Raw genomic sequence first — 24,149 nt, 5'->3', positions numbered from 1 at the left:
AATTAGGGCTGGGGGCCCTCTTGGGTGGGGCAGGGCAGTGTGGTGTGAATTTCAACATGCCAAAACATTTCATAGATAGGAGGAGGGGGGGGATAAGGGAGTGAAACATGTAATAATTAAACACCAAACAGAGAACAGATCAATGATGCACTGGCCCTGCAGCACATCCTTTTTTCATCAGGTCACATGACTGGCTCTTTCGGGGCAACCCCCCTCCCATGGGGCTGTTCTCTCAGCCCCCTGACGTTGTGCATCAGCGAGATCATGTCTGACATTTGTGGATTTATTGCAGGTAAATAGCAACAACACGGTTTTCCTGTTGGAAGACGACACCTGGAGGTTAGTATTGCAGTAGAATAGTGTTGTTTGACACGAGACATCGGCCCCCTTTCCAAAAATTTGTGCCGTTTCTTTGCACTGGTGGGGCTGCAGGAGTGCCGCCTGGCCGCTCTCTGAGCCCTGATGAGGAGTTGCGTGCGACAAACCCGGCCATGCTGGGCATGCTGAACCATTGGATGAAGCGAGGATGGACTTGCACAGCAACCGTCTGCTTCACAGATGGAAGCAGACCACCGCGGTCCCGTTTGGGTCAGAAAGTGCACCTCTGAGGAGCAACTGAAGGTCAGAAGATTCCCTGCAAGGGATGAACACCTTCACTGAGCTGCTGACAAAGCCACTGAAGTGAGCGCGTGGGGTAACTCTATGGTCTGTAGAAGGTATAAATTGTAACTCATCTACTGAGGTCATCAAGTGAAAATACATGTTTTAAAATGATCTTTATTGGTGGCTTCAGTTGTCTTGCTGCAGACTATAATATTTCTGACTGCTAACGGCATGAGTTTATCTATTTTTGCTTTTGTCTTCTGTTGTAAATAACTTATTGGCGTTCGTATTTCTAAAGGTTTAAAGACCCACTCCGATGAAAATGGTGTTTTTAACCTGTTCTTGTGGCATTTTTTTGATAACAGAGGACATATATTAAAAAATTAAACTCCATTCTGATCATCGCTGTCAGACAAACAGATCCAGGAACGTCTTTGTTTTCCTCGTCTGAACTGGAATCTGGATCAGAACTGGACGGCTGGACGGCTCCAACAGTGCTCAGAATTTTTGTTGCACCGTGATGTAATGTTAGGTTGGGGGTGTGAGGGGCTGTGAGCTAGGGAGCGTGGAAACAGAGAGCTCTGAGTTATGGGTGATGGAAAGGGGAGGCGGTGTTCTTCAGGGTTTATCAGAGGCAAATTTCTAATAAAGTACTGCAGTTTTGCAGGTTTTCTTTTTTTGCTCTCTGAGTATTTAGTCAGATAAAATTATGGATTTCGAGGATCAGAATAGAAGGCCACCTTTTTGAAACGGCACAAACTCCACCCACTGCTTCCCCTTTCTGATGCAAAAATGAACCGTTCTTTTATGTGACCACGCCCATGAATGCACCTAGAGTTTCTTTTACTGTTTTTACTGTGCCCTTTATATCAGAAAAGGCTTCTCAATGGTCTCTGTTCTAATTTTTTATTTTGGCAAAACATCATAATCAGAATTAAAAGACCAAATATATCAAAAGATAATCGGAGTGGGACTTCAAAAACACTCCCAGAATTCAGGTGGTCAATATGACGTCTGTTTTTGTTTGTTTGCATATTTTATGCGATTGTTTGTTTTGCAATGGTTAAATGACAGGCGCTATTGCTTCTAAAAAAAGGTATAGCAACTATTACAATTGGGTTTATTCCCATTAAAAAACAGAACCTGCTCAGTGAGGCCATGATAAAAACAACCTCTTAATGAATCTTTTTTTTGAATGATTGTGTCCTTTGTGATGGATGTTGAGATATTTAATGTGGACCGGGTCTGTGTGGACGGCTTTGCGGTGTGGGGAAGCAGCTGCAGAACATCAGCAGCAGGTGAAAGTAACACCTTTCTGTTCAGCAGAAGGTGCAGTCAGACGTGCACATCCTCTGAAGTTTGGCTGACGGCATGTCCTCCGTGTGTGAAGCGATTGAAAACACACAACAAACATACAAGCAGGCAAAATGGCGCCAGCAGTGAGACTGCAGCTTCTCTGGAGGAAGGAGAAGGCCGCATTAACTGGACGTTCCCATCCTGATTGCTTTATCGCTTTCAATTTGCACAAATTTGACCACAGTGTGCAACTCAATGGGCTGAAATGAAACCCAAAAAACATTCAAGCAGAACAGATTGGAATTATCCAGACACGCTTGCTGCTCGTTGTATGAGCCGCTGTTGTTGCAGGAGTCAGAGCGCTGACGATTATGTGTGTCAGTGAGTAGGATGAGCCGTCTTTGTGCAGAGAGCGTGATCATCACTGGCATGGCTCTAAATTACAAGGCTCTGCAGGCAGTTTAATGTGTCCCTCTCCTTTCCCAGTGACGCCCCTTGCATGCATTCGTCTGCTGCACGCGCCTGGAACACACACATCCATATGAAGACGATCACAACAGGGACAGACAGCTGTCAGTTAGATGGCAGACACTGTTTTGCTGACAGGCACTTGTGATGTGTATACTGTACCTTCCTCCAGCTCATGTCAGCGGGGACAAACGCTCAAATCGAGGCTTACAGAAACAGACGGGCTGCCAGGGCCGCATCGCAGACTGCAGGAACCAGCTACTGCAAGCTACCCGGCTACCATCAGGCTCACAATTGCACTGATAGCTCTGGAGCGCGTCGGCATGCCGTCACTGGCGTGGCACAACTTATGCTTTATTACAGCAGATGGTTCACACAAATACAAATTCTTTGTTTAAATTTGCGTGAACGGACCTTCACTCACAGATTAATGGAAGCAGAGCCTCTCTCACGCATGAGTTTTAGAAGTGAAACGTTTACATTAAGTCGTCGTGCCGCAGCGTGCAGACCGTCCTTGTGATTGTGCCAGGACATTGATTTTGCTCTTTATGCCCGCTCTGCATGTTTAGCTGGGGGCCGTTGTTTGGCTGCTGGAGCTAAAAAATGAAATCAATGTGGCACCAATACAACATCAACTCTACAATGACCACTGCTTTCACAGCTTCACCGCTCCAGATTCTCTTTTCTACATTTGTAATGAGTGGCTTTTCCACATTTATCGTATGACCTCATGAAGTGAAAAGTGCCACAGCAGAAGCTCTGTAATTCATGCCATGGACAGAGGCAGGTCTAACTTAGATGTCTACCAGGTTTTAGGCTATGCAGCTGGTTGTTTTATCGTCACTCTAAGAGCAAGCGGTGACATGGGGTGAAGTAACTCTGCTACATACTAAAGAGGGGGTCCCAGCCACCGCTTGACTTCCAGAGGCCTCCTGACTTTCCTGCAGGCACACAGAGACACGCCATTGGCCTCTGAAAGACTGATCTACCAGACGACCTGGCATGATCCCAACGCTTTGTCTGACATTTCCTATCAGCACTTGAACTTTTGAGTTGATTGGACTTCAGTCAGATCACTCTAGGAGGGGGCTTTGCTGGTTGTGTTGCACCCAAGCTTGGGCCACCTTGAAGCAGCACGAATGAGCGGGGAAGGCTCGTGACGTCATTCCTACCTGCAAGTTCTTCCTCCAAACGTTGACGGCCGCAAAGGCCAGCTGCATCTGCTTCCTGCGGGCGTCTTTGTGTCTCTTGTAGGCGATTTCAATGAAGATGAGGAAGATCCCTGCTGCAATGCCTCCAGCCACCAGCATGAAGACTCCTACAGGGGTGGGGGAGGCAGACACACAGACACAGAGAAAAGACAGAGGTGTGAACAGTCCGTTTGCCGTCCTGCCGCTCCCACTGAGCAAAAATGCACCCTTTGAATTTCATGCTCAGTGGTCGCCCCTCCTTCCTTAAGCATCTCCTACTGAGGACAGCTGCTGCAAACCATACAATACCAAAGGAAGACCACAAATGCACAAAATCACAGCACATGACAGAACAGCACACTTCCACTGAACACCAGGGCTGACACCGAAACAACCAGACTGCAAAGGTATTGGACAAAAAGGAGCTACAGTACCTTACCGACTGCAGTTTTTGTCCAATCCCTTTTAACGCTCTCTCTACACCATTAAGACCATACCTGCCATGTTTTCAAAGGTGAGTGTGGCTGGGGCATTGCTCCTCGAGTCACACTCCTGGTATCTCACCCAGGTTTTATCTAGGTCTTCCATGAAGCCATTCTCATGAGAACTGCAACAGGTTGGGGGCATGGGAAAAGAGGTAGACAAGTTTAAAAAATGCCTCAAAATGATTGTTTTCAGTCACTTGACATTCGTGCTGACCTGGAGGGCAAAGCAATGGTCCAAGGTGAAGGCTCAGACAAAGGTATATACATTTGTCATTTTGATCAAGATGAGTCAGTGGTACTGTTATCGAATAGGTGAAGAAAGTCCTCATAAAAGTAAAGATGAAAGCTAGCTGCTAATGCTACTGTGGAAACACACTGTCATAGATATTGAGGAGATTTAGAAGCTAAGTTCTTTTGGGGGAAAAACAAACAAAGAATGAACCACTAAAAATCTTCTTCACAAATGTAACAGACTATTTTCCTTCTTCTTTGGTGTTTCTTGTGCACATGACAGTTACATGACGTGAAGTGACAAATGGATCTCTGGGTATGTGAAGGGTAAAGTGTCAGTCCTCTACGTCCAGACGTGTGTCTCTGATCTCCACACGACACGGTAATGCGGAGTGTCGTGTGTGAAATGAGCGGGCTCAGAAACACACATCTATCTGTGGTGAACCGCCACTTTATTCTGCTTTTCTCCTTTCAATACCCAGAAATCCATTTGTCGCTTTACGTCATGTAACTGTCATACACACAAGGATCAGGAAAGAGGAATGAAAATAGTCTGTTCATACATGTCAGGTAGACTTAAATGAGATACCACTAAAAACTCGCTAAGAATTTAGCTAATCCTTTAGTTGTGTTGTTCAGTGTGTTTGCATAATATACTGTAACTGTCAGATAGCATAAGAAGCAACGCAACATGTTTTGCTTGTGCTATCTGCTAACAGCTGCTGTTGTCCTCTCCCACTGGGGATGACAGCTCGTCTGAGTGCACAAAAACATTAACGGCAAACATTTTTTTCCAAAAGTGGAGCATTCTCTGTCTTCAGAAGCTTGGGATAAGTGTAGCTTTTTGCCCTCCAGGGGGGCTATTCACTCAAAATTTGACGTCATGTGAGAACTTTCAAATAGGTTGCCCTAGCCGCCCGCTCCCAGACAACTTTGAAATAGCTAGACAGACAGACAGACAGACAGATAGTGCAGGACAGGGAGGACAACACAGACATGTGACATAAGGCAATGCACTGAATGAAAGGAAAAGACCCAAACATGGCCGTAAAAAAAAAAAAGAAAGTCATACGATAAAATGCAGCTTCTGCTGGGACAGACCTGAGAATGGCCAGGGACACATTCTGTTTCCAGGGGCTGTCCTTGCGCATGCCTATGCCAAAGCCCGAACGGAAAAACAGCTCTCCCGTGGTTACCAGGTCACACTTCTGCGAGGCTTCAAACTCCAGCACCGCAGAGTCCCAGATGAAAGCATGCAGCTTGCTGTGGGGGGGGGGGAGGAGGAGGAGGGAAAGGGAGGCAGGACGAGGAGGAAGGAGGAGGAGTGGAAGGAGGGGGTTACGGTGCAACAGTACAATGATTTACATACACATTTACGGCTCCCACCCTCACTCAGCGTTCACTGGCAATCTGAGCCGTCGCCCAAATCGAGTCGGGTGAGGGCTGCCCCCACCTGGATTGCGTCCATGTCACAGATGTTCGCCTGGGTAAAACCTGAAAGAGGTGCTCCTGTACTGGGTGTTAGCTCAGCCTGACACTGGTCGAGGTGCTGCTCCCTGAACACCTGTACTGGCTAGGGAATGGACCTGAATCAGTGGAAACATTGCAGTAAGTCCTGCAACTTCCACCTGGCTCTGAGGTCCATGTCCTTCCCCCTTACGTGACTGAACTAGCCCTAGCCTATGTGCTTCAGCCGGCCGACTCCTTCCCTGGTCGGCCCGGCCTGGCCGAGACTCACTTGTCGCGCACAGCCTGAATGGCCTCGGCGGCGCTTTCGTAGTTGTGCTTCTCCATGTGGCGGTACATCGTGCTCAGCTCGACCTGCCGGCGGAAGTAGATGTCCACGGAGCTTTGCTTCACCGTCGCATAGATGAACTTGTCAGATGGATTCCGCAGCTGCAACCGAAAAAGGACAAGCCGCAGGTGACACGCATTATGGACATTCCCATTGATGAGAGTGAATTCCCAATGCTGGAATTCTCACCCTTGGATCATTGATGCCAGTGATGCGCTCCTCGGGCCGGTCCAACACCAGGAAGGCAGCCAGGTTGGCAGTATAAGAAGCCACAATGATCATGGCAAAGCCGGCCCACACCATGCCCAGGATTCTGGCTGAGAAGCTGCGTGGGGCACCTGTCAACAGAGGTCAGTCTTCTGGGCTTTTCCATTTGCAATCATGCCCACAAGCCGTAATCGGGTCAGTTTAAACATGGTCACTGTATTAATTACACCAAATAGGATTTGTCTCTGAATGGTCTGGAAGGACCCACAATGTGAACAATGCAGAACAAACAGAGAACAAGCAGAAGCAGTTTTTTTTACTCAGCCATCACCTCCTACTTTGCCTCACCTTCTCCAATTCCAGAGTTCAGCAACACTCCCCAGGAGAACCACATGGCGGATGATAAGGTGAGGGCATCTTCCTCTTCTTCTTCACTGTTTACTTTGAATCTTCCAAACGGACTGGAAGAGGGAGATCATAAGGGATGCATAATGGGAAATGAGAGACTGTATGAAAGGAGCACAGGGCAGGAAACGCTGGGCAGATTCAGAAACGTCTGAACAAGAGCAAGTGAAGCTAGTCAGAGGAGGTTCTGAGAGAGACAACAGGCAGAAGCACAGGGACAGAGCAAGCGGTGGGATGGTGGAAGCCAATCTTCAGCTCTACCGTCCATGTCCTCCACACGAGGGAAGATCTGCAGAGCTCAGGAGTGCACAGACACACACACGCTGATCCAGACGTGGATTGGCATCTATGCACATACATGGACACACATTCACACACAAACAAGTCCTCCTTGTACCTGAACCGGTCTAGAAGGTAAAGCATCACCGCCACCACATGCACCGAAAGACCCACCAGCAGCCACAGCGTGCTCTGGAACGGCTGCATGAACGAGTCCAGAGTGCTGCGCGGGATTTCCTATAAACACACACACCACTGCGGGTTACTGTGGTACTTCACTTTAGGAGACAACCACACGGAAAAACCCGTTCAAACATTCTTACTGACACAAAATTCTCAAATTGTTGTCAGTCTTTAAATTGTTAATTTGCACAGGAAGACAGCATGACACTGCTAAACTAAATATGGGAACTCTAATCGGCGATAAATGAATAGAAACCAATAAATGCAGATTTCTTTCATTTCTGAATCCCATTGGTCGTAACTTGTTGGGTTAAGTAACTTGACTGCTCAACTGGGGTTCAAACTCCAGGCTGGACAGTAATTTAGCAGTTCTGCTCACATTACCCAGACTGAAAGGGTTTTGCGTAATGCTTGGCTACAATCAGAGTTTTTCAACTGACCTGTGAAAATTGTTCGGAAAATTGACATTTTGATGCACAGTCATGTTTTCACAGTAACACAAATACTCTTCTTGGTGATTATCTACTTTTCTGACAGTAATTCAGTAGCTAACTTTTTTGGATTAAGCTGTGAGTAACTATGGCTATTGCATTGCCAGGAAGCTTGTGGCCAGGGGTGGAGCTAGAATATTTTACATGGAGGGGGAGCAACTCACCCTTTGCCCCCCTATAGCTCCACCCCCGCTTGTGACCCACTTATTGTAGCCCCTTTGTCACTCCTACAAGCTTCTCCAAAGGCATTTTTTTTTGGTCTCCTCCTAATTCACAACAATTTGAATTAAATAATGCAATTTAAAGCTTAATTTACTTTATATATGTGTCCTCTCTTAGAAAGATTCTCAAACAAACATGTAAAAAACAGCAAAAACATCATTTTCTTTGGCGTGGGTCTTTAAAGTAACTTTCCCAACACAGCTCATCAGATAAACAGATCAATGGAGACACAGACCAGGACTTCTTTTGTTTAAATCTTTCTAAAAGTAAAATCCAGACAAAACGAGTTTGTGTATTTGAACAAATAAACATGATCATTTGCAAGATCTACGAGCAACTTTTGAATGGTAAGCTGCCACCATTAAACCACTGTTTGGTGCAGGTCACATGACTGAAGTCATATCAAGGTCATGAAGTGGCTCAGCGGGTCTCTGGACCTCAATCCTATAGAAAACCTAAGGAGGAAGCTGAAGCTCAGAGTTGCTAAGCAACTGCCACCAAATCTGACTGATTAAGAAGTCATTTGTGAAGAAGAGTGGAACAAAATTCCCCCTGATATGTGCAGAAACCTCCTCTTCAACTATGAGAAACGTCAGTTTGGACTAAAATTTCTACCAAATGCTTAAGAGTGTCCTTTTGTTGTATTTCCCTCGTGGTACTCAACACTTCACATCTCATGGCTCGGGGCACAAACTGACCTTTTTAACCAGGATGGTGAGACCTTGGTATTTAAAGGGTTTGGAGAACTCGATGTATTGGGCTCGCTCGTTGTTTATAGTCAGTGGGGCCACGATCATGTCAGCCAGGCCCCCCAGGAGCTCTCCCATCATCCCATTCCACTCTTTCTTGTTGCTGTTGTTCACCTGAGGTCCAAACAGAAGAGAGAGAATCAGCTGTTACTGTCAGTGCCCACATCTCTGAATGTTCACAGACATCTGGGGTTTGAGTGAAAATAGACAGGATGTGTTACAAGTACAAGGTGAGAATCGAGTGGAGCTGCTGGTCCCTGCGGTTCACAGTTTCTGTAGGAAAAGAAAGCTGAACTATGCCCTCACACTAACCATGGTTCTGGGCTTATTCCTATTCAACGTTAAGTCCATGTATCTTCTATCCCAGTATTTGGATTAGTTTATGTTACCACACAAACGTGGGTTCAGGATGTTGCTCAAACACATTAGAAGAAGCTCAATCAGGATTGTGCCTTCACGTTGTTCACTTCTGCCATGAAAAGAAGTTTGTGTTGGACCCAAATACTGAAGAACTGGATCGTTTCTTAACATACGACTTAGTTATAAGAATGACACAACAATCTGAACAAAAAGCACAATTTTCACAGTTTTATTGAGGTTGTTTTCTCCATAAAAGTGTTGTTGTGTGATATTTGCGTTGATGTGAGTGAACAGGTCCATCTGGTTGACGGAGGGCGTCCAGAGTGACACATCTTTTTTCTCCTTAAAGTAAACTGCACTCGTAGAGCATCTGAAAACCAGCTTTCAAAGAAATGTCAGGCTTAAAGGAACATGGAAGAATCCTTCATGCATGCCCAGAATGCCACTAACTCACACCAACTGGGATCTTTGAGCTGCTGCACACTGGACGTCCCGTAACATGCAGCGTTGAATGATTTCTGCCCCAGTGGAATTTGTGATTCACTGGGATGTTGAGGCTGATTTTAGAGGCTGTGCTCAGCGTGCAGCCAACCCCCAAGCTGCACAACCAATGAAGAGGCAAGCTGGCGTCAAAGAGGGCTGGGAAGTCAGGGATCAGCCATGCATCCATTATCCAGAGTTAGCAGCGTTTGCATTTAGCAGCAAGGCATGCACATCTTTCTCTGATCCCTCTGCTCACATGTGCAAACACATGGTGACAGGGCTTCACTAATCTAACATGAAGATAAGTATAACACAACACAGCAGCTCAGCTGTGAATGTAAGGACACGGAACAAGTCTGTACGACAAAACATCTTGGCTAAAATGTGTGCTGCTGCAAGTTCCCAAACAAACCACCCGGGATGCTGAGAACTCAAACTGTGTCTCCAGAGTATTTTTAAAGTCTACTGTTCATTTGTAGATGGAAATATTTACTCTGACAGAGCTATTGTGTGTCAGCTCAAATCTTTTTCAACTTCTAACCTGAATGCTACCTTAGAATTCACTTTCCACACAATAAGGCGCCTCATGTGGCTCCAGCAGCTGAGCAGGTTGGCCGATGATCAAAGGGTTCGAAGACACCTTACCCTCCCTGCCTCCAGTGTGGTTCCACTGGTGGATGAATGCTTATGAATGATGATCAGAGGACTGTATGCATATACTGGCAGTCTGTAGGTGTGTACTGGCAGTCTGTGGGCGTGTACTGGCAGTCTGTAGGCGTGTACTGGCAGTCTGTAAGTGTATACTGGCAGTCTGAAGGCGTGCACTGGCAGTCTGTAGGCGTGTACTGGCAGTCAGTAGGCATGTACTTGCAGTCTGAAGGCGTGTACTGGCAGTCTGTAGGCATGTACTTGCAGTCTGAAGGCGTGCACTGGCAGTCTGTAGGCGTGTACTGGCAGTCAGTAGGCGTGTACTGGCAGTCTGTAGGCATGTACTTGCAGTCTGAAGGCGTGCACTGGCAGTCTGTGGGTGTGTACTGGCAGTCTGTGGGCGTGTACTGGCAGTCTGTGGGTGTGTACTGGCAGTCTGTAGGCATGTACGTATGAAGTCGAAGGCTCTTCCGTTTCCTCACTGGAACTTTTCGGCCAAAAGAAACTTTTCAAACATGTTTGTTTTTTGTCAACCTTGCTAGCTTGGAGGTTTTAGTTTAGTGGTCGACTCAGCTGCTTTAAGAAAGTAGCGGATGTAAATAAAACTTCTTTCAAAATCAGTTTATAAATTAAATGTGCTCTTTTTTCCTCTGCGGCCCGATACCAACTGTTCCATTGACCAGTGTTGGTTTACGGCCTGGGGGTTGGGGATCGCTGGTGTGAGCAAAACCAGAAAAAGATTGGTTTCTGTCAGCACACCAAGCGTGCGTCATTCAGTAAAAGGCTTTAAAGTAAAACTCACCCGTTCTTGAGTTCCAAACTTTCCATCGGCCACCAAATGCACCTCATAAGTAAAGTTCATGGTCATCGCCAACTTGATCAGGAGGTCAATACAGAATCCATAACAACACTGAGGTATGATGGGGCGCCCTGAAAGAAAAGCAACAATGATGTTTGTGACACCAAAAGCAGAGCAATCCTCCACGAGCCGAACCGAAGCACAGCCATGAAAATGTCTCACTCTTACCTGGGATGGTCTCATTGGGCCCCGTGCAGATGACCTTTTTTATTAGGACTCCGTTCAGGGTCAGTTCCTCCTTGCAGGTCCCATCCAGCATGGTGGGTTTCACATACACAAAAGGCTCCTGGTGTATGGTCACTATCTGCAGCAGACAGGACACTGAGCTGTTGATCTGATGGTTCTTTGCGAGACATGAGCAGGAGAAACACTGGGAGAAGCTCAGCAGTGAGCAGACACATGAAAACACAGAGTGACAGACGAGTTACTGGCGAGGTCACAGTGAAGATTCTCTGAGACAGCAGGAAGGGATAAAAGTCAGAACAGATACGTCAGCAGAGGATCGGCTTCACTCCGCCGTGCCTCACACATCCCTGAGAGCTGTCCGGCGGCGGCACGTCAGCCCAGATCCACACCGTGCCTGTGTGGACGCCACTGTCACGCTGCAGCAGCTCAGCAAAGGACCCCACCTTTAGCCGAGTGGACATCTGGAAGCCCTGTGGTTTCTCCGTCTCTCCTCCAGGCCAGATTATCTTCCGCTGATTGTTCATCACCACCTGCAGGGGAGCGGGATTACAGGTGAGTGCTGACAGAAGGCCTGCTGCTTCGGAAACACTGCGGGTGAGCATGGCTAATGAGTCAGGGTCACGGTGAAACAGCTCAGCAGTTTTTCACGTCCCCTCACATACTGGATCTCAGGAATGAATAACTTATCATTCCTACAGGGAGCCGTAGAGCTGATTCCCCTCAGAGCAGCCTGACAGGTTCACCCTGCGGCCTCTGACACACAATCCCTGTAACTCAGGGTGAAGGAGCAACATGCTGTCAATAGGACCTCCATTAAGATCTGACACATAAAAAAATGAATTTGATGGATAAAAATTGATCTGAAAATTATTTTATTTGGGATCTGGAAGAAGAGAAGTGGAATAATTTCTCCTCATCTCTCATAGAGTGGAGGAAATAAGTATTTGATCCCTTGCTAATATTGAAGGAATGCCCACTTAAAAAGTAATTTCCAGTCTGTCATCCTGATGGTAGGTTCATTTGAACAGCAAGAGATAGAAAATTACAAAGAAAATCAAGAAATCCACTTTAAAGAATTTATTTTAAATTTATTGCTTTTCATTGTGGACAATAAGTATTTGAACCCTCTTTGCGGAAAGACTTTATACTTTGTGGCAAAACCCTCATTAGCAGCACAGAGGTCAGACGTTTCTTGTAGTTGATGAGCCGGTCTCTGCACATTTCAGGAGGAATTTTGCTCCACTCTTCTTTACAAATGACTTCTAAATCAGTCACATTTTGGTGGCTGTTGCTTAGCAACTCTGAGCTTCAGCTCTCTCCATGGAGGTCCAGAGACTGACTCGACCAATCCATGACCTTAATGTGCTTCTTTTTAGCCATACCTTGGTTAGCTTGGTTTGTTTTAGGTCATTATTCCATTAGAAGACCAATCAACCCCCCAATTTAGGCCTCCTGGTGGAAGAAAGAAGGTTGTCACTCAGGATTTGATGGTACATAGCTCCGCCTATCCTCCCATCTACATGATAAAGCAGCTTTGTTTAGAAAAAACTCCCCCAAATCATGTTTCCACCTCCGTGGTTGATGGTGGGGATGGTGTTCTTGGGTTCATCAGCAGCATTTCTCTTCCTCCAAATACGAGGGGTTGAGTTGATGCCAAAGAGCTCCATTTCGGTTCTTACCAGATCACAGCACCTTCTCCCAATCATTATCTAAATCATGAAGGTGTTCATTGGTAAACGAAAGACACGTGTCTTCTTAAGCAGGGGGACTATGTGAGCTCTGAAAGATGTGAAATAATTGTACAGTTTTCCAACAGTTTTCTTGGTGACTGTGGTTCCACCTGCTTTGACTACAGTCTGGTCTTGTTCAGGTCTACAATCTTCTCCCTTAAATTCACTGAAAGCTCTTTAGTCTTTCCATGTTGGAGAGTTTGGAGTCTGACAGATTCTGTGGACAGGAGTCTTTTCTACAGGTGATTAGTTCAAACTTCAATTCAGGTGACAGGTTGGTTGCATAGGAGAGTCTAACTGGTCTGTGTGAACCAGAAAGAACTCTTAATGATTACTAGGGGACCAGATATTTATTTCCTTTGAAGAAATGCAAATAAATGTATATCAAATCTTGGATTTCTTAATTTTCTTCATGATTATTTTTAATCTCTCACTGTTTAAATAAATCTATCATTAAGATGACGTACTGTCAGTGTCTTTTTAACCCTTGTGCTATCTTAGATGACCCCACCCTTACTTTGATGTGTTCTCCCTACCATGACAAAGGTGGATAAAGGTGAATAGATTTCATGTAATCCATGGACACCAGTGAAGATCACAAATCATTGAAGAAAAAAGGTTCAGCGCACTGTCTAGTGGGTCTAGATGACCCAACTCCCAATGTTAAAGTGCCTAGGATAGAACGAGGGTTACATGGATGAACCTACAATATCAGCAAAAGATCTAAACTCATTTCGTCCACTGAAGAGGAAAAAGGTTACTAGTGTAAAAAAGACAGCAGGAGCTGGAGTTAACATCAATAAATCTTCCCTTACACCAGGAAGCAGGAGGTCGATCATCAGATTCACCTGAGTTTGAAGTGGATCTTTCTCACACGCACTTGTCATAATTTGGGGGCTTTAGTCTTTAAATTAGCCCATTTGAGCAGCAAAGCTAGTAGCTAATGCCAATGACAGACTGTTTTAACTATAAAAAGACCCTGCAGGTTTAAAATTGAAAAACAGTTGAAAAACAACAACTTGGATCCTTTTGTGTGTCTGCTTTGTCTTGTATTCTTTCATGTGTCTTCAGGATCACAATCATTGCAGGTGTCAGGTTTTTTGGGGGAGAGCTAAAATATTCATAGATGTTTGGTTTTTTTTCGTCTGGTGGCTATTCATCTCTTTGAGGTCACTTTGGGAAACATTTTGTCCTGGATACAAAAATGAAACCATTTTTCATGCTCCTGTCTGAGTCAGTATTAAATTTAGCCACTAAAGAAAACGTGTTACAATAATAAAACCACCAGAGAGAAGAGTTTGCTGAAAGACACAGTAAAAGAGTCATTCTAGTGTCTTTGGTTCCTTTTTAGAGGTGATTTAGCTTCAAATGTGACTGAATCCATTGTCTTATCATCCAGTTCTGTCTGCCTTGTTTTATGAACATATCTAATATCCAATACATCCGTTTCACCGGTGACTCCTTGAGATCCCTCTGTCTGTGCCACGGTGCATCATGTCAGATCTATCATCATTTGTTTTCTCTGCTAATAAACAGTAACAGATGTGCATCACCTCAAGCTGTCAGGGATTTTGTTTTTGCTTTTCTGCGTGCAGCATAACTTGCAGTTGAAGGGAAAAATGTCCCTGAATGCACCTGAGCTCCTGAAAGACGTTCACCTGCGTGCCGTTGTAAATGCCAACTTGAACAAGGCGACTCTTCTGATAGTTGAGGATGCTGTAGTGCGCGTACTTCCTGTCTCCGTCATCGTTGAACTCCACGCGTCCTGTGAGGCCCTCTGGATACTTGGACGACATCAGAACCCTGCAGACAAAGAAAGATGGGCCTGTTTGGATTCGTGACCTCTGCATCAGGAGAGCACCGGCTTTCTGGGCGGTCTGTCTGTTACACTGTGACTGACGACACATGAGAATTTACCACTGTTCAACCGGCTGGAAATCCTTCTGATGCTCATCAGAAGTAACTAGTGAGTGGATCTGCTGAAAGTTTGTCCTTGGGAAAGACACTTTTGAATTTGAGCCAAAACAAGACGAGAATCTGCAGATTTTCATCATTTCTGCAGAAACATAGATGTTGAGCCATTTTTAAAGTAGCTAACATCCATTATGGTCAACACCTCTCACCCACTACATCAGACAGTGGAGGCGGTGAGCAGCTCCTTCAGTTGCAGACTGTTACACCCCCCATGTAGGAAGGAAAGGTTCCGCAGGTCATTCATTCCAACAGCTGTTAGATTGTGCAATGCCTCAATTTATCATGCATCCATAGCCCATCCGAATGTTCTGTGTTTTACTTTATTTAATTTTTATTTTATGTATAACAAATGTTATGTCCTACTAGTGTATATAGGTGTAGATTCTTGTTGTTGTTAAATGTCATTACTTTTGCATTTTTGCACATTTTTAAACAGCTTTTCATTCTTTTTGCACATTGCTGTTCTTCTTTTTTCTCTATTTTGCACTGAACTGCTGTAATAATTGAATTTCCCCAACGTGGGATCAATAAACAATATCTCTATCTCTAGCTCCTATAGATTTCAGATTAATACAGACAAGATATGTACTCAAATGACAGCATCTTTCATTTTAATTTTAAACCACTCTAAAGTCCCACTCCGATCATCTTTGGATCTATTTCAAAGCGTTTTCAGTGGTGTTTCAGTTATGATTATGACGTTTTTAGCCAAACTCAGCGTTGTCCTCTAGGTCTAGGACATAGTTTCTCCAGTAGTTCAGAAACTATCTGAGTTGTGGGCGGAACCATTGGGGCACAGTAAGCCTGCCCCACTTTTCATAATTTCTTTGTTTAAAAACTCTTCTTGCTTGTAGCCCCTCACACCCACAACTGAACATGCAACAGAAATGGTGAGCAATATTGGAGCTATCAGTCGGGCAGTTCTGATGCAGATTCCAGCTAAGACGAGGAAAACAAAAGACGTCTGAAGCTGGACGCATCAGAATGGAGCGGAGCAGGGAGCTTGTGGCCCCTCCCCAGTGTATTTTCAACATCACCATGCTTTTTCATCTAATTCTGATTCACCATTTGAATAAAGAAATACGCAGAAATGCAATTTTGAGCTTAATTTTCTTTACACGTCCTCCATCATCAGAAAAATACCACAAGAACATGTTAAAAACACAATTTTCATCAGAGTGAGTCTTTAAGAAGAAGTAAAACGCCGTCAACCAAATATTGGTTTAAAGTAGGCCTGCACAATATACCGCAAATTTATCGTTATCGCAATATCCAGCTCTGCAATATGCATATTGCAAAAGACGGCGAATATCGCAATAAATCGCAAACCCAAAATGTGTTAAAACAATCTTCTAGCAGCTTGAAGCATTTAACGAATCAAATAAATCCCTTTATGCTTTGACCAATCAGATGGAGGCCTATTATGTTAGATGTTTGTCCCCCATGTCGATGAGGGTCATTTGGAGTATAATTTTTAAACTGTTGCAATGAAATGGGAATGATGTTTTTGTTTATTTTTCTATTTGTTTATTTACCACAAATTTATCGTTATCGCAACATTGATCACTAATATCGCATATCGCAGGTTTTCCTCATATCGTGCAGCCCTAGTTTAAAGTAACTTTAAAAAAAGGAAATCAGTGAAAAAACTACCAAACATCAGAAATTTATTCCAAAACAACAAAAAAGCCTAGATTGTGGTGTTGCAGAGCTGCAGCTATTACAGTCAAAAGAAGGCTATGCTTGAAAAGTATATAGTTTCTGCGCTTTAAAGCTAATCAGTAAAAAAAAAAAAAAAACATTTTAATAATATCATTGCCAAAATAGTTGTTCGTTATAAATAACTGTAAATACAGAAATGTGATTGAAAACTTGTAAATAAAATCTGAGTAACTTTTTGTTTCCAGACATTCTGCTATCAATAATAATAGTGCATAATGTGCATACTGATAAAAACTGGATAAAATAAATGCATCTTCAGCAAATAAATAGGAGTAGAATTATTTTCAAGTGTAACCGAGAACATGGTGCTTCTTGTTTCTATTCTAGTTTAACCAGTTCTGCAGTAAATGTTGTTTTAAAGGGGAAATGTTTGTCTCACCGCTTGAAGAGGGGTCCTGTCTTCCAGATGTTGGTGTTTCCCACACATCCTCGGGGGGGTTCTGTGATGTTCTCCTTCTCAAAGAGCTCTTGGATGGACTGAGCCACCACGGCCACCGCATCGTTAATGTGAGCCGATTCATTCTTCCCGTTGATGAGCTGGAGGCCGATCAGCCCTGAGACAGCAAAGACAATCCCCCACCTGAGCAAAGACTTCCTGCTGCTCTGCCTCAGATGCAACATCTGACTCAACAGCATCATAATCCATCCTGGATGTTTCCTAAATGCCAAGAGGACCAGCTCAAAACTGTTGTTTCAGAAGCATTTAAGGAAGAAAAAAACTCAAATTAAATGTATGATTACTGCTGCTTCCTTTGGGCATCAGTTCTGTTCTTCTGTAAGACCTGTAGCAACTATTTCAGGGCTCCATCACAGCAAAATGCAGACTTCTGAGAAGATCTGGAGCAAATGTCAAACGTATCTCTGTTCAATCCCTCAGTGAGAACCAGCTCCTGGTTTTTTTTACTGGTTTAAGGTGTCTGGATCATCCACTGCATCTTAGTCAAGGCAGCGTCTCTGTCATGGTTTCAGTTTGTTGTCTTGTTTTTCGCTTTAGTTCTTGTCCTGTCTTGTTTGGTTCTGTTTCCTGTTTTATTTTGAAAGGTTTCCTGTCTTGTCTTGTTTCTTGTGTTTTACTTCGTTTGGTCCCCATGTGCCCTGATCGTGTTCACCTGTGTCTTGTCTGCCCTGTCTGTATATAAGTCTTGTCTCTGCCTTCCTCCTGTGTTGGTCCATTATCCCTGTCTGGTGTTCATGTCATGCCATGGTCCTCGTTTCTTGTCCCTCGCCACGCCACAGTGAGTTTTGTTTTGTTTTGTTTTTTGTCATCCTGCTCTGCAGCGCCTTTTGTTTGTTCGCATTAAACCCCTTGCCCTTGAACCGTGTGCCTCCGCCTCTGCATTCTGGGTCCTACCGGCTCTCAAGCCACCCCCGCACATGACAGTCTCTTGACTTTCCTCAGAGCAAGCTGTTTGCAGCTACAATCAGACCATTAATCAGTATGTTTAAAAGGTAAAAATAAGCGTCAATAACTCAAAAGCGTAGCTTTAGATAAGCAAGCTAATTAGCTGGGACCTTAAACTCTGACACAGAGGAGTCCAACCCACAAAGAACGACTGTTTGAAGCCAACAAAAGTGAAAAAAACTGATCATCAACCTGCTGACGTTATGATTTTAAAACACTTATGGACGGTGATGTCTTTCAGCTCAAAGAGGTGTTGGATGATGAGATGACAGAGCATGTGGAAGGCAGATATGTTTGGGAACAAACTACAACCAGCTCTTTTTTGCTGGAAAAAAAAGATTAAAATTGTGGTTTTTGCACCAACATGAAGACAAGAACAGATGCAGCTTACCCTTCAGTCAGATCTGCTGCAAAACGGTCTCTTTACAAGAAACACAGATGAGCAGGACTTCAACACAAACACACGTCACATTTGAACACTCAACCCTGAACAAGAGAACCATCATGGTCGTGGTTTCATTCTGAACCCTGTGGGTTCTGCTTTCCCCCAGCCAGCGGTCATCCCTGCTGGATGAACGTACCGTCCGGCGCCTCGGTCAGGGCTTTACCCGACATCTCCCGCTCCCCCACCAGCCACACGTAGCCTGAGCCCGTCATGTTCAGGAAACGGGCGGCCTTGTACACCGCAGCTGCGTCCTCCTCGCTGGGAAAACAAACAGTAATGACAGACATAATTAAAAAATCAAGTTTAAAAAAATGTCCAGTTTAATGTCACACAATATTTTCATGGACCGGCCTGTGAGGCTGAAGGGGGCCTGAAAATGTTTTTGGGTTTTTTTGGTTCCAGTTGGCCCATAACCTTTGAGTGTAAAGTTCATCTTCATCCTCTATATAATGCTGCTTGATTTTGTGAAAGAAAAATTAAAAATGATATGGATTTTCCTTCAACCAATAACTGTCTAAGTAGAAGCTAAAAATCAGACGTCAATGTCCGACAAATAAAAGTGAGACAAAAAAAAACAAAGAAAGAAGAAACGGTAACTAAATTGGCATTTTTAAATGTAATAATAAAGTTGAATCCACCTTTTAAACAACACATTAGCAACATCCTCGTAACATTAGACAACAGGTTGCTGAATATTCTGCATCATTATTAACATGGTCTGTGGGAACAACTGTCACTATAAATCCATATTTGAAATAAAGACTCCTGGGTTTTTGTCTGTTAAATGCAGATTTCTTTTATTTTAAGGTTCCTCGCTGGATCTTTTCCGCCAAAAGAAATGTTCCAAAAATGTTTGTTTTAGTTAACTTGAGCTTAGTCCAGAAGAAGATCACAAATCATTGAAGAAAAAAGGTTCAGCGCACTGTCTTGAAAATAACTTTACTTACGGCTCCAAAGAAATGAAGTCAATTCCGTCGCCATATATGGAGACTGCCATGTTGGAGCCAGATGATGTCATTAAGCAGGGATTTGTCAGAGTGGGTCTTAGTCATTGTTTCTATGGTAACTATTCTGGCCAATCAGGAGTGAGCTTGTTGGAAGGCCACACCCCTACTACTTGGGAATCTGTCAATCAGATCTGTCAATCAAACCTTCATATTTTGCATGTGAGAACACATGCTTATATTGAGATGTCTGATTGGTTGGTTTAGAACTTAAATAACATAAAGAAAAAAAAAAGTCATGAAGAAAGTGAGAATTATCAAGAACATGCTAAGAAACGTCTCCGAGCCAGGATGGTTCTTCTGACCAATAGAATGACGGAGTAACAGCTGTTTATTTCTCCGTAGAAGTCTATGGGATTTTGTCCTCTTAGAAAACCAGCAGGTACTTCCTGTTTGGAATCCTAGGCACTTTAACATTGGGATTGGGTCATCTAGACCCACTAGACAGTGCGCTGAACCTTTTTTCTTCAATGATTTGTGATCTTCACTGGTGTCCATGGATTACATGAAATCTTTCCACCTTTATCCACCTTTGTCATGGTAGGGAGAACACGTCAATGGAAGGGGGGGGGGGGGTCATCTAAGATAGCACAAGGGTTTTAATCAGTCCAGTTCTCATATACAGTCAACCCTTGACCTCCTTCAAGAATGGGTTCGAATGTGAAAGTGAGAATCCAGTAGTTTCCCAATATAAAACTTGTTTCAGAACCAATTCATAAATAAAATGTAAAACATTTATTTTGTCTTGTTTATTTTCTGCGGCCCGGTACTAAATGTCCCCTGACCGGTAATGATACCGATTTGGGATCGGGGACCACTGCCTTAGACTACATTACATTTATTCAACACATTGGAAAAGTCTAAATGTTTCCAAAAAGGCTGGTGAATTTCTGCAGCGATATATATATTTTCTTTCACTGTTGGGAGTAAATCTTTTCAAAAGCAATGTATGACTGTTAGATATGCGTTTCTGCTGAAATGGAGAAGTGAAAGGCACTACAGAGATCCTTATTCTGTGGATCTTTTTGCTCGTTTTGAGAGTCTATTACTCCAAAAGAAATCCACTGAAGTGGAACTTCAACGATTTAAGACCCAAACATTCAAGACATTCATTTTTTAAAATCATCCAGCACACATTTACATCTTCTGTAGACCCACTCCTCATAAATCAGTGCTAAAACTACAACAGTACCTGTGTTAGGAATTGAAAGGCTCTTTAGGAACGACGTCTACGTTTCTGTTCTCTCTGCTCATGTATGAGTGTTTTCCAGAACTAGAACCATGAACCGGAGAAAGCTCACCTGGCAGACAGGATGATGACTCGGGCCTCCAGCTCTTTAGCCTCCAGCAGCAGGGCAGTTAAGTTAGTCTCCTGGCTGAACTGGAGGACTTTCTCTGCCTGTGATTGGGGCATAAGAAAGGTCAAGCCAGCTACTTCTCCCTACCCCAGACGCCATGCTGCCTCTTTACCTGCTTGGATTCGAGCTTGGTCGATTACGTTTGAAAACGAGACACAGAGATTAAAAAGGAAAAGCGATCCAGGGGAACCGGCTGAACTAAAAAAAGAAAAAGCTTGAAGGGGGGAAAAAAGACTTTTGCATTTGTTTGCATGCAAACTGAGGATTATCAAGGCTCCAAAAGAGAACGTGCATGTGTTAGGTGGTGGGGGGGGGGGGGGGGAAGAAGGTCAATGCAACCAGTAACTAAAAACAGGTGAAGGGGGGAAGAGGGGAGTGTTTCCCCTCAACGAAAAAATAAAAAAACAAACTGCTGAGAACTAGGGAAGTGCTACGGAACGGGAAGAAGTCTGATTCCCACACTACCGGACCTCCACAAAGGAATGAGCTTGCAAACTGTCTTTGTGTGAGCGTGTGTGTTCTGAGGACATGCACTCCTTTACTGAAGGAGAAAATGAAAATCATAAAAGCAGGACGCTCTTCCCATCTCCCTTTTTTCTGGAATAACCGAAAATGAAAGCTTTTCATAACAAAACCATTCGTCATTGAAACCATGGGGAAATGTCTGAAAGTAAAAACCAAACACGTGCTACCAAGAGAGGGGCATTTCTGGGTCGGCTGGTGACTGGTCTGGGCTGGTTTCTAGCTGCTACGTTCGGAAAGTTGGTGGGCGGCGTGCATTGACCATGCAAATATACCTTAGGTCCTCGCTTGTTGTCATAGGACAGTTGGTCGAGGTTTTCATAGTTCCTTTTTTTATTCTGATGAGTAATGTGCACAGAGAAAATATGCAGACACAGAAAAATATTATAAACAGTTGAAAATGGAGGGCAGTAAAGCATTCCAACAAATCTCCACTTTTCTGCTTCAAATTGGGATCTTTAATGGTGGGGCTTGCAAAGAACATCAGTGGCTCAAGACTACAACACCCTGTCAGAAGAGGGCGGGGTCAAAGGTCACAACCTTTAGTTCAGAAACTCTCACTCTGACCTAGAACATTTCGGTGGAAACTGCATCTAAAAAGAAGAAAAACTCATTCATTGTAGGTCATTTAGGCAGAAAATAGACCAAAACATTGCGTCAGATTCAACCCAAACCCCTCCCACTTTCTTCTTTTAGTTATGGAACAGAGCCTATAAAGCTAAACACAAGTTCAGCATGTCCTCCAAAGCTGCGTCTGCGCAGAATCATCCCCACACCGTTTGTCTCAGTCAGGCAAACAAAGGCGTGAGCCGTGCACCTGTTTGCAGTGCTTTCATGGCGCCCTGGGCTGCTGCGCCGGTGGTAGAGCGGTCGCACACATGAGCAGACGTCCTTTAGGACTCCAGACCTACTTAATCGCAGAGAAGAAACAAGTTTCTGCTTCACAGCTGCCAGCTTCAACGCTCACACCCCACGCCCCCATTCTGCTCTTATGTGCACTGTCCAAGCAAACCGACAAGAAATCCTCCTGTTCACATCAGAAGAGAAGTCTGAGAGCTGCTTCAGTCCCGGCGCTCAGGATGCTGGTTCTGCTCTTCAGAAGAAACCAGCTTGGACGGTTTGGAACGGCTGCTCCCGTCACTCTGGACAGTTTTTCTCAAGGATTACAGAAAAGCGTCCATCTTCTCCTCAGGGATTTTCAAGTAACTCTATTTTCGTATCAGCTGCAGGCATTAATATTTCACATTGTGTTCATTATGGTCACAGTCACATCAAGACATGAAACACATTTCCTTAAAGTAACTGATGGTGCACGCCATGACCTTCCAATAAAATATGTGTGAAGACAGCCAGACACCACCTGGCGAGTTCTGAACTAAAAAGAGTTCAAACAGCACTATGCCTCTGAGCTGCAAGTTCCTAAATCATGCATTTAGATTAATAAAGCATTAATTCAATTACATTTACAGAACATTCTGCTTGATCCTCTGTGCACCTCCTCCTTGTTATTACTGCTTAAGAGTGTTTTCTTATATTTCGGCTAAAAACAAAATCTGTTTCCTTGCTGGATGTTCTCATCTCACCACAGGAGAAGGGTCAAGCCCTTTCCCAGCAGCCTTCACACAAACTGAAGTCAGAAATCCAGAGCATCTCTGCAGGACGCGGGCGTGAGCCCCTCCCTTCACGCATTTTTCCCAAAAGAAAAAAGGGGGGTCAACAAAGTCGTGCAAAGACAGCCACAGGGGAGCGTCAGCACAAGTGTCACACCGAATGAAAACTGATTCTGCAGAAACTGTGAAAAACGGAAAGCAGAAGCATCTGAGGCCGCGCCGGAACAAATGACAGAAACCAAAAATCATTTTTGAAAATAAAAACTGTTAAAATGAGCTGCACTGAGGCAGCAGCTTTTCACGCTCAATTCAGTTGTACAAGTGACATCATGTTTGGATCCAAGTCCTGGGGCTGAGAAAGTCCCACATTATGATCCCTCTGCCACCATGCTTTGCCGACAGGGAAACACAGAAAGGGCCCACCTTCATCAGGAAGGACTGACAGTAAACTGATGCTTACAGGCACAAGGAAATGAACACGCCAGAGAAAAAAAAAAGCTGACAGGAAGTGACATCATCCATATTGTAGTTGCTGTCAATGCCGCAGCAGACACTCTTATTCTCACATGTTGGTTCTGGTTTGGTTCTGGTCTATTGATCACATGTGAAGCAGATTAAAGACGGATAAAAAGCTTTTTTTCTAACTGAAGTTTAATGATTGCATCAAGTCTATGAGGTCCAGTGGTTTTGTTTTTATTCCTTATGTTTGATTCTCAGTCCTGTTCTGGAGGTTCTACATCCCCGCCTTCTTTCCCAGGTCATCCGTTTAAGGTCAAAACGTCCCCAGCTTAAGTTCGTTGTCAGCTGCTCCACACAAGGCGCCATCAGCCTTAGCACCCTCCATCAAGTCTCCCCCGGATGATCCCATCCTGAACCACAACTGACCCAAAGCCTTAGTTTGGTTCTGATCCGAATGTTTTTAATTTGATTTGTCTTTGAGCCAAACTCGGCTCTGCTGCATCTAGATCCACATCCAACTCGTTTTATCCTCACGAACCTCCGTTGCACTGAGTGAATGTCGGCTCTTTGATTATCTGAGCCGTTATTATGATCCGTGTCAAATAGATTATGATCAAATGTGTGTGTTTGTGTGTGTGTGTGTGTGTGTGTGTGTGTGTGTGTTTGTGTGAGTATTTGCGGAATAAATGAACTGAAACAAAGTGGATGTGCTCACAGCTGTCACAGTGGTTTTTCCTTGAGAGCAGCTGGTTGTGGTGGTGGTGGGGGGGGCATAAATGGTGG

General features: G+C 44.2%; 1 protein-coding gene across 16 annotated transcripts in view; it reads right to left on the bottom strand.

Moving 5' to 3' along the window:
* grin1a (glutamate receptor, ionotropic, N-methyl D-aspartate 1a) overlaps nucleotides 1–24,149 on the bottom strand; it is a 37,408-nt gene that overhangs the window by 6,000 nt on the left and 7,259 nt on the right. For 5 of the 16 annotated variants that reach the window (XR_013659271.1, XM_023960489.2, XM_023960492.2 and 2 more), the window contains exons 4-19: nucleotides 21,573–21,635; nucleotides 20,719–20,816; nucleotides 18,550–18,671; nucleotides 16,946–17,120; nucleotides 14,529–14,673; nucleotides 11,584–11,670; nucleotides 11,123–11,258; nucleotides 10,898–11,025; nucleotides 8,554–8,718; nucleotides 7,078–7,196; nucleotides 6,624–6,736; nucleotides 6,258–6,406; nucleotides 6,012–6,169; nucleotides 5,375–5,536; nucleotides 4,055–4,164; nucleotides 3,540–3,685 (exon numbers count right to left, since the gene is read on the bottom strand). Coding sequence is in view for 10 of the 16 variants with exons in the window: in XM_023960489.2 (XP_023816257.1) it covers nucleotides 3,540–3,685; nucleotides 4,055–4,164; nucleotides 5,375–5,536; nucleotides 6,012–6,169; nucleotides 6,258–6,406; nucleotides 6,624–6,736; nucleotides 7,078–7,196; nucleotides 8,554–8,718; nucleotides 10,898–11,025; nucleotides 11,123–11,258; nucleotides 11,584–11,670; nucleotides 14,529–14,673; nucleotides 16,946–17,120; nucleotides 18,550–18,671; nucleotides 20,719–20,816; nucleotides 21,573–21,635 (2,076 nt within the window). In the remaining 6 variants the exon portion in view is untranslated. Of the gene's footprint in view, nucleotides 1–3,257; nucleotides 3,309–3,539; nucleotides 3,686–4,054; nucleotides 4,165–5,374; nucleotides 5,537–5,659; nucleotides 6,170–6,257; nucleotides 6,407–6,623; nucleotides 6,737–7,077; nucleotides 7,197–8,553; nucleotides 8,719–10,897; nucleotides 11,026–11,122; nucleotides 11,259–11,583; nucleotides 11,671–14,528; nucleotides 14,674–16,945; nucleotides 17,121–18,549; nucleotides 18,672–20,718; nucleotides 20,817–21,572; nucleotides 21,636–24,149 lie in introns of those variants that run through there. The other 11 variants (XR_013659272.1, XM_078955640.1, XM_023960495.2 and 8 more) reach the window with 5 other exon arrangements.

The sequence above is a fragment of the Oryzias latipes genome, chromosome 12, assembly GCF_053564925.1.
Source record: "Oryzias latipes strain Hd-rR chromosome 12, Olatipes_Hd-rR_3.1".
NCBI classification, from domain to species: Eukaryota; Metazoa; Chordata; class Actinopteri; order Beloniformes; family Adrianichthyidae; genus Oryzias; species Oryzias latipes.
The sequence above is the reverse complement of the archived record's forward strand: the minus strand, read 5'-3'. Positions and strand labels throughout refer to the sequence as shown.